The 10,306-nt window shown below is 44.1% G+C and overlaps 1 protein-coding gene across 1 annotated transcript in view; it reads left to right on the top strand.

Moving 5' to 3' along the window:
- The first annotated feature begins 525 nt into the window (after positions 1–525).
- The window catches only part of SPRED2 (sprouty-related, EVH1 domain containing 2), a 26,936-nt gene continuing 17,155 nt past the window's right edge, over positions 526–10,306 (top strand). The window contains exons 1-3 of the mRNA XM_010290111.1: positions 526–696; positions 2,018–2,186; positions 4,913–4,977. Of these exons, the coding sequence (XP_010288413.1) occupies positions 553–696; positions 2,018–2,186; positions 4,913–4,977 (378 nt within the window). The 5' untranslated portion in view covers positions 526–552. The remainder of the gene's footprint in view (positions 697–2,017; positions 2,187–4,912; positions 4,978–10,306) is intronic.

The raw sequence follows: 10,306 nt of genomic DNA, 5'->3' as shown, positions 1-10,306 counted from the left end.
CACTTGTGGCTTTTTTCCTATAAAGGTTATCCCAGTTGCGGAGGAATTTGAGTATTGTTTTCCAAAACCCATTTCACTAATTTGATCACAAAAACCTTAAAAAACTTTGTTTGTGGGTTATTTGAGCTCCACATGTTCTTCCAACACTTTGGAGACCTGATGCCCCAATGCATCACCTGTGGTGACGGCGGCTTTGCGTGCTGCCTGGCTCACCCGGCTCTCTTCATCCCTGTCCCCAGCTGCATGAAGAAAAGAGTGTGTGGGACAATGGGTTGTGTGATCTGTATGTTGACATCTGGAAACCCAGCAGGTTGATTCCTTGCTGTTTGATGGGTCTCTTTCCTATGGTGGCTTGACTGGTCAAGGCCATCTGTCACAGAGGCAGACTTCCATCCTGGGCAGAAACTCTGTCTTGGGGCCAGACCAGTGCTGCCTAAATACCGCCCTCAAGAAAAAGGCTCTGATGAGACTGTGTGATGCTCACAAAAGGTTTTGTTTTTGTTTTGTTACCATTGCAGTGACAGCTATATTGTGCGAGTCAAAGCTGTGGTTATGACCCGAGATGACTCCAGTGGGGGATGGTTGCCGCAAGAAGGAGGCGGTCTCAGTAGAGTTGGCGTCTGCAAGGTCACGTACCCGGAGGGCAATGGAAGAAGTGGATTTCTAATCCATGGTGAAAGGCAGAAAGACAAACTGGTAATAGACCCTAATTCAACTTTTGTCTGTTCTTATAATGAGAATTATCCCAAAGCTATTGCTATTGTACTCTTGTGCAAGTTTTTTTGAAATGTAAAAAACAGGCATGTGCAAATAGTACCAGATTGGACAAAACAAACCCATCTTTTGCTATCTAGGCTGGCGTGCTGCCACCTGGAAGGAGCAGGTAAATTTTCGACATCCATGTGCAAAGACCCCCTTTGATGATTGAGGAAGGCCCTGTGGGATTTTTTCTAAGACCTAGCAGGGCAAGTGAGAAGTGAATTGAAGTGTAAAGGACCCATGAAGCCAGTCACATTGCACTGAGTAATGCAGTGCCAGCCTTTAAAACGGCCATGAATTATTTATGCTGCGTGCCGTTCAAGGTTTGAACGAGCAGAGTGAGAATATGAAGACAAGTTGTCTCTTATGAATTGACGCACTCGGTTTCTCCTGGTAGCTGTTTATCTAAAAAGGAGCTCTCTTCTTTCCCTGCACAAATCAAATTAAAAAAGCCTTTTCCCTATTTCCAGGGTGGGTTTTAGATGTTACATTTTGTTATCTCATTTTTATATATTTGATTCTTCTGAAACTCTCTCCTGTGAAGAGATGGGCTAGCTTAAAAGTAATGCTCCCTGTACAGGCACAGGCTTTGTGAACTTTTTGAAGTGTTCGGGTGAAAAAAATTTACTATTTGAGTTGGAAATCATCTTGCTTTCAAAAAGACTGGTGTTTTAAAGCTGTTCCAAGTATAGTTTGTCTTTTGCAGTACTATTTTTCTGAGGATGCCTTTTTTGACACCTATTTGGGAGCCATGCTTATGGTTTTGGGGGACGAAGTAAGACTAACAAGCCATTCCTGTTCTCCCTGAGCATCACCCCAGAGATGGTTTTTGGCACAGCAGAGCTTGAGATGAGTGCCTGGCTGGGAGTGAGGGAGGTGAGGGGAGTGTTACAGCACCTCCTAAATCTGCTGCTGGCAGATGAAATTTCTGTTGAGCAAAATTATTGAGGCAAGAGGTTCTCTCTCCACCTGAGCCCCCGCTAGCTGTAACCTGTGCCACGCTGGATCTGTGTCCAAAATAGGCTCCTGGGGTAGGGAGCAAGCACCTACTCAAAGCCCAAGCAAAAGATGAATGTGCAATGGTTATGAGAAAATTACAGTGTCTGGTGTTTATTAGTCATCATTTGGTAGGGAAGGATGTTCCCCTACGTGAGGCATGACTTGGCTTGCTTTTGAGTCCGGGCTGAGATGGTGCCGGCTGTGTCCTTGGGGTGGGAAAAGTGACTTTGCTCCTCTTTTGGGGCTCGTGCCCTCCCAGGTGGTGTTGGAGTGCTTTGTGAAGAAGGACCTGGTGTACACGAAGGCGAACCCCACCTTCCACCACTGGAAAGTCGACAACAGAAAGTTTGGGCTCACTTTTCAAAGCCCCGCTGATGCTCGAGCCTTTGACAGAGGAGTGAGGAAAGCCATCGAGGACCTCATTGAAGGTACCGCGGCATGTGGCAGCGGCCACTTCGACCCTTGGAAGAGTGGGGAAAAGGGTTTGAGTGACGGAACTGGGAAGAGGGATGGGTTTAAAATCAGTTCTTGGGCTTGGACGTCTCTCGTGCATGTGTCCAAGTGTAGCCGGGTGCTTACTCTGCACTGAGCAAACCCCAGCTTACTTTTAAGAACAGAGTTTTCTCATCTGTTAAAGAGAAGAGCGATTTCAGTCCCAAGTATTTTACAACCCTACCTGGCCTGGTCTGTCCAAATTTCCCCCCTTAATTATCATCAAGTCTGTTATTACCGCTTTTTTGATAGGCTTGGGTTTCACGCGCGCGATGGCAACTCAATCAGCCCAAGCTCGTCTTTATACGCAGCCAAATCTCATCTTAATGAATCTTTGTTAAATCATAGTATGAATTCCTGCCTGGAGTTGAATAAAATTTTGTTTTGCTTTTGGTTTTTTTTGCAGTAATTAGTTTTCTCTGCGTCTGCTTAGTTGAATGGTAGTTCTTGAAGACTTTGTTGTGTGTTTGGGTTTTTTTTTTTAATTGTGTAAAAAATGCGTTTGAATTGCCTGTGCTTTGAAGTTGTCATAAATTTTTCCTTTTCACATTTCATTGCAATCAGGCAATCATAATACAGCTATAATTCAATAGTACTTTATTTTAATGAAATTTGATTCTTCATGGGGTTTTTTACTTTGATTTTTTTTTTTTTTTTTTAAACCATACCACTTTATGTAGGAACTTAGTGGTCCAGAGCCTTGCCTTAACGTTCTGTATGCCCTGTCTTGCTTTAACATGGAAGTGGTAGATATTGGGAGAGAATTAATCCCCCAGGGCTCTTCCCTGGTAAATACCTCATCAGTTAGAGGAAGGATCTTCTCAACTAGTTACTAATTTTCTTTTTCCTGTGCCATTAATGCGAAGAAGTTACAGCTAGGCCTTCCGCTTTCTTCTTCTTGTTGCTAAAACTAGGAAGCATTTTGAGGCATAAAAGTGGTGTTTTATCTAAGTGGCACGGGATTGTGCAAAGTTTCAAGGAGATGGTAACTCAGCTGTATCGAGTAGTGTTTTGGAGATGCCGGTACGTGGCAACTCCTGTTCTGCTCTTTCTGACCCATTTTACAGTGGAGGTATTTAAAATCTAGTTCTGCTGTATCTCAGATACTTCAAAATCAGCAAATCTATATTTATCCCATTAACAGCACAGACTGATCCTCATGAATGTGTTCCTCCTTAACTTCCAAATAAGGCTTTCTGAACGAAAAACAATAACTGGCTCGTGCACACGCAGCGTCGGGCAGTGGATTTCACTTACTGTTCATTTTTTATTCACGTAGTTGGTCAAATTTAGCAGGTAATATTAAGCACAACAAAAGATGTGCATTCGAAACTTCACAAAATCACTGCTTTGTTACTAATATTTAACTGACGGTTTGTTCCCTGTAGCATCAGAAGTGTAGAAGTTCTGTGCCCAAGTACAGGAATCCTACGCAGCTCTGTAGAGCGTCTGGATTTTTTACTTTTAAAGCTAATGTAGCAAATGGCACAAATGTTTTCACATTACTTAGTGTTTTAAGTGGGCTTTCGCACTTAGCTCTGCACATCTTCGTGATGATGCAACTGAGAGCGGCCAAGGCTGATGCCAATAGCATTATATAAAGCACATTATTTTAAAAAATTTCCAGAATGAAGGTGGTACGAACCGTTCAACTATCTCAGTTAGGGATGCGATGTGGCCTTAATTCAGTGTAACGGTGGGCTTACATCAAAAAAAAATTGCCTCTGAGTTGAGATTTCTCCCCCCATCAGAGCGTCTTGCTGCGCCCACCCTCCATGGCAGCCTCTTGGGGGGTGAAGCCAGCCAGGAAGGGGGTCCAGGACCCTTGGCCAGGCATGGGGAGAGGGGTCACCCCCTTTGAGCCAGCATCAAGTTACTGCCAGGTCCAGCAACGACATGTGCCATCCTCCCCGCTGCCCTTCTGCAATGTGGCTGCTGACAAGGCTCTTGAGTGACTCTCTGGGGGTGGTCACCCACGGGCTGGGGAAAGAGGTAGGAGGAAGGGTGTTTTATGTGATTTCCCACTTTCCAGATGATTTCCATGTAAGCAATGAGAACTGCACCCCAGTATTCTGCTCTTGTCTGTGGTTTTACACATTTCAGCTCCTTTCAAATACTCTGCTTATGTGGGGCAAGGTAGTTCTCTGAGAAATAGCTGATAACAGAGAAGAGCTTTACAATATATAACGACTTCCAAAATTAGAAGAAGAAAAAAACGCAATCTTAACTCTTGTTTGTCAAAGTGAGGTTTGGGTTTGTTTTTTTTAAATAGAAAGTAATTTTCCCCCCAGACTTAAGGAATATGTGAGGAATAATTTGTATATGGTTTCTTGACAGCTGAGGATCTAGTCTGGAGCACTGATTAGTACATAGCTTTGCCGTTCTTCAGAAATGAAAGTCTTCTGTAATTGGAAATGGTAACTGCTATTTTTAACATAGTTAATTAGCACTGGCAGCCATGCGGTTGCGTGTCAAGAAACACTTTCAGATTTTACCTTTCCAACCCAGCTACCAGTAGATGTGTTTTTCTTCCTTAATTTGAGCTGCTCCTTTACACATCTACAACATACAAAGTTGTGAGAATTCAGATGCTTACCAGCCTAGTAAAAAAGGTTGCATAGAAATATCGTGTGTTTAAAAAGCTGTTTATTTTTTTTTCTAGGGTCTACGACTTCCTCCTCAACGCTTCACAACGAGGCCGAGGTTGGCGATGATGATGTCTTCACTGTAAGTACATTCCACCTGAGGTCGCTCTCCTTTACACTCCAGTTTATATGGTCAGGTTGGAAAGGGTTTTTCTTTTTATGCCTTGGGGTTGGCTTCCAGCCGTCATCGTGTTTGGCCAGTGGGTGTGTTTTATTTGATCGAAGTATATCCTCTCCAGAAGGTAAAGCCTTGACTTTCTGTTGGCCTCCCATCGCCACATGAAAAGCATGGCAGAGCAGATGTTACCAGGGCTAGAAGTGAGCGAATAGTAACCCTCAGATTTCCTATGGCTTGGTCTGAGTGGCGCACACACCTCTTAATGCCTCTCTCTGTTCTTAAGAAGCTTCCCACAAGCTAGAGTGGATGGCTGCATCTTAGGTTGCAGCAACTCACGCAAGGAAAGGAGATTTTGAGTTGCAATTGTTAACATCAGCCAACTTTAAAGGTGTTTCGCCTATGCATGAAATGTAGAAAGTTCAAACAAGTGTTTTTCAGCTGGAAGAAGGCACGGTAGCATGCCATCTATCTAACCAGGAGTGAGTTGCTCGTATTTAATTCGTGTTAATGTCTAAAATGTGTTTTGGAGCTTTTCTGAGACAGAAGCAGCTGCTGTCCCCACTACACTTGCACACTTCAAAAGACAAAAAAAATCACATCAGATGAAATTGTGATCTTGAAAACAAGATGCTCACAACGAATACTTTGTCTTGTTAAATTTATTTGCTTGGCTCTGATCGCAACCCCCCCGACACAGGCATACGTGCGTCAGTTATGTTATAAATGCCCTGCTTGTCCCGTGGCACAAGTGGGGACTGGATAGCAGGAGGGTGGAAGGTAGGACATCCTCAGCGCAGCAGCAGTCACCTTTGGGATGCTTCCCTGCATCTTTAGGGTGAATGAGGGAAAATAGAGAACCGACATCAAGCTGTTTGAAAACGGGCACCAGGAAGCACTCGGAGCCGAAAGGCATTTCTGAGGGTGATGTTTTGCCAGTATGGGACCAGGTGCCGCATTTTGACTAGACCCTCCTGATGGCCGGCATGTTGTCCCTATCTGTCCTTTTGTCACGGCTCCGGAGACAAACAACAGCGGGCAGGGTTAAAAGGTGACTTCCTGCGCGCCGCAGCAAAGCTGTCATTAGCAGCTGCTTCCCAGCTACCTGCCAGAAGTGATTTATAGGCACTGGGCTGGGACGGATGCCCTGCTGGAGCCAGAGCCCTTTACCGATTTGTGCTGTTTTGTCCCCGGATTCGCCAGGCGGGCCGTGCTCTCTGCTGGGGCTGGGTGGTCACACTGAACTTGCTTGCAGCTCTTCGGCCCTTATCGGAAAGGGGACGACTGTCGAAATGTGCCTTGGGCGGGCGTGTGCCAACTCTTGCTGGGTTAGACATGGAAATACTTGGTGTTAAAGCAGTGAAAAGTAGCCTGTGGAAATAGAAGAGGATATTCCTGCCACAGTCCAACCAGCTGACGTTTAGGGATCTGGGCATGCTCCTGTATTGCTCCACAAGCTCAGTCTTGTGGTTGAGTATTGATTTTCAAATTCGTAGGGTGCTTTTTACTGGGAGGAAGAAGTTGTTGCCTTTAAGTAGGTGTTGCTTTACATTGGGAAAGTTGGATGAATGGTGCTCCAGCTGCATCAATATCAAACTCCTGCATTCGAAGTAAAGAGCCAAAACTACAAGAGATTTTCCCCTCTACTTGACCCCAGGGAGGTGACAGATAACCCCCTGTTGTGCAGATATTTATGGGTAGGATGCTCGATGGAGGAGGAACAAGCTACTTGGTAGCATTAGGAAGGACGGAAGACATAGCTGGGTCGGCACCTGGTTGAGATCCAGGAGGACATTCACACCTCGGGTTGTGCCCTGCCTGGCAGCTCTCTCTGCATGTTGCGTGATCTCCAGAGTGTGAGAGGGACTTCACCGATGGTAGTGGCTCACGTGGTGCTGTTGGTCAAGCTGTCACATTGGGGCAGGTACTCCAAAAACAAGGCTTTAGGAGCATCTTTTTCCCTGATATTTCTTTGCCTTCTCTGGATGAAGTCTCTGCTTTTGCTGCAGTCTTTAAGCTCTTTGAAGTTCTTGATTTCCCATTTATCTGGGAATCCTGGTAGGTGATGGTGGGTTATGAAGTCTGCATAAGCGTATAGAGGTTTTAGACTGAAAGAAGTTCATAGGGCTGTGATATGTTCTATTTTTACCCTTCTGTTTCATTCTTTTCTTTGCACTTCTTTTTGACTTGCATATCATAGTCCATTTGGTCACCAGTGCATACAAAACTTCTTTACAGCTTTTCTGTAAACCCTTTTTCCCCAGCCACAGCAGTGGGTTTTTTGGGTTTAGGGTTTTTTTTCTCTGTTTTAAAGAGAAAGTACACTTGTTCTTCTTTATTTCCTAAGGTAGTTATTAAAATCTTCACAGTCCTCCCCCTCTCCCACACATGCATGAATAAACTTAACTGTGTGCGGCAGAATTTTCAAAAGCATCTGCATGATTGAGTCATTTAATCAGTCATTTACCCGTCTCTGAAAATCCCAGCCGTCGCTGCTGCCTCACATATTTGGCCCGAGGTCCTGCCCCTCCTTGAAGATGTTTCAATCTGTTCAACCGCTGCAGTCCAAAACTTCACATTTCTTACGCCGCTTTACAGATGGCCACCCCAGCTTTATCTTGCATGTCAGCACTGATGTTTGCACCAATGTAATGGCATTGGCTTTAAAACAACCACCCTCATTGCATATAGGCACTGACCCCGATATGGCTGTTGGATATTGATTGACACAGGGCTTTTATACTGTCCCTGATCCTGTTAGCTTCAGCAGCGCTCCGTGTACTTTGTGCCTGTGATGACTTTGTGCGTATTTTTGTGCGTGCAACTTGTACATCATCCATTTCATTCATTCATCAGTCAGCACGCAACCCTTCCAGGCAACCAGCAAATTATTTACAGGAGGAAGAGCAGGTTTGCCCCAGAGGTAGAGCTCTCCCTCAGGCTGTGATCTTGTGTGGCTTAATGGAGGATCATTTTCTTGTACCAGAAGGTGTTTTGGTTTGTTTTCAAGGAGGTGAATTATCTGCAGCTGTGGATACATAAGCATTTGCTTGGGAAGCATCACTGGTGTCGGTAGCCTTATCTCCTCCCATCACTGTAACTTCCAGTGCCCAGACCGTAACTTGGGCAGCAGTACCTTGCCTCATCCCTATGGCATATGCTCCCCATCCATCGTTCTGAAGCATGGGTTGTATCTTTAAAAACAGGACTTTGCCGTCTAAAAATTTTCCTGTGGATTAGACCTACAGCAACTAGATGAATCAATACAAACCTCTGTTCTGAAATTCATACCTAACAGGGCACAAAGCAAAAGTATGTAGAAATAAATGGCACTGACTTGAGGAGAAAATGCTTATCTAAATGCTTTTCTAAAATGAAATCTCCATTTAGAGGTTTTAACAATATGTAGCTGTGTTTCTTTAATTCCAGGTCCTCAGTAGGGCCCATAAATGTTTTCCATATGTTAGCAAATAAATTTCTCCTGTCTTGTACATTATAAATCGTCCTCTCAAGAGATGCAATCTGAGTAAGACTAGCCATCCGTTCTGTCTCCATTGGGGGAAACATTGTCTTTGCAACGGTCTGAGATTGTTCTTTTTGTCTTCATCCATCCAGCCTGCATCTTCAGCCTTCTTTAATTAACATTCATTTCAAAAATAACATTTAATAAGGATCGACTATATTCTGTAGTTCCTCAGCCACAGAATTTGCCATATAATTGAGTTCTTGTGCAAAATATTTTACTTAATCTACACTTTTACTTTCAATTGCAGATCATAATCCCACATGACAATGAAGTGAAAAATGTGAATTGAGTCCAAGGAAAGAAAGGTCACTATCTTCCAGAGTCTGCAGAGTGCCTGAAATGGTCTCTTTTAGCAACCGATCTGAAAAAGCAGAGGTGTTCGTTCTGAAACCCTATAACCAGTTCAACTGAAACGCCACTCATGTTTTTTTCAGATAAATCCTCAGTCTCATGTCTGTTTTAGTGCTAAAGACAAGACACCCACTGGCAGGAGGAGCAACAGTTCTGCTTTGTGAGCCTAAAAATGACTGCAGTCCCCAATGGAAACATGAGGGAGAAAACGAAAAACCCCAAACCTACTAATTTTGATATGCATGTTACAATGATAACAGTTTCATGTAATCAATAACAATTGAAAAAATCCTAATTGTTATTCAAAGTGAGACTTGCAGAATTTTGCAGGTAGAGCAGGTGTGCTCTAGAGGAACGTGGCTGAGCTACAGGCTTGGGTTTGGAGACACCTGGGCTGGATCCATTGCTTCTCTTGCTGACTCCTGGCTAAAAGCTTGTTTACCTTCATTCCCTGACTACAAGACAGGGAAAATACTCTCCTGCTTCACTAAGGTGATGTGGACAGATCCTGCTGCCACCACCACCGCTACTCTTCTCTGCACAGTGTCCTGGTGCTGGGACTCAACACCAGGCTTCCTGCAGAAGTCTTCAGGCTCGTGTTTTCACCACAAAGCTGCATGTTTGGAGCAATCCTGCACCCCTCCTGCCTTTTTCTCGTCATGAATGTGTACTCCTGTGCTCGGGGATGTTCGAGTTAGGAAGTTTGTCATGTGGCTTGGACGCTGCTGACAGTCGTTTAAGAGACAGACACAATTACCCATTCTCCGCCGTAGCGGTGCAGATTGTGGCAGATGTTAACGTTACAGTTCTCCTTGCATCTCTTCTGGTTTCCTAATTAAAAAACCAGATTTCTCCCTGCTGCCTTTCCATGAAACCTTTTCCCTACTTTCATCTCCCATGTGGGCCTCAAGCGTGTTACAGCCTCACTATTAAAATTTATAAGATTTATGTTAGTTAGATAAACACTAAATTTAATTTTTCTTGCTGGCTTGGTCATTTCACGTTCAGATGGTTCTTTTAAAGAACACTGTAGCTCTTTTTCTTTAAAGTAGACTTGTAGAAACCCAGTCCAATTCCTTTGGAATACATTTGTAAGTTCTGTGTGATGCTGGAGCATCCCTTATCTGACCCCTCCATGGAAAACAATGTTGTTGAGAGTAGAGGAGCATTGAGTTGCACGATTTATTTCTTTCATGAGTTGCGCTTGGGGATTACGGAGCAGCAAGAGCTTGCAATTTCCTTTTTCTTAAGGCTAAGAGAAAGTAACAGAAAGGGAAAAAATGCCTTTTGGAGGAGCAGAGCTCTGTATGGGAATGGTGCGGTGCAGTGCTTAGGTTGTCACCATGAGCAAATCCACCTTGTTTGCTCTGTAAGGCTGAGAAAAGCGATTAGGAGATAGTAACAGCAACAGGACTAGGT

This window comes from Phaethon lepturus, unplaced genomic scaffold (genome assembly GCF_000687285.1).
Source record: "Phaethon lepturus isolate BGI_N335 unplaced genomic scaffold, ASM68728v1 scaffold33326, whole genome shotgun sequence".
Taxonomy (NCBI): domain Eukaryota; kingdom Metazoa; phylum Chordata; class Aves; order Phaethontiformes; family Phaethontidae; genus Phaethon; species Phaethon lepturus.
Note: the sequence above shows the minus strand (reverse complement) of the source record. Positions and strands in the feature narration are given on the sequence as shown.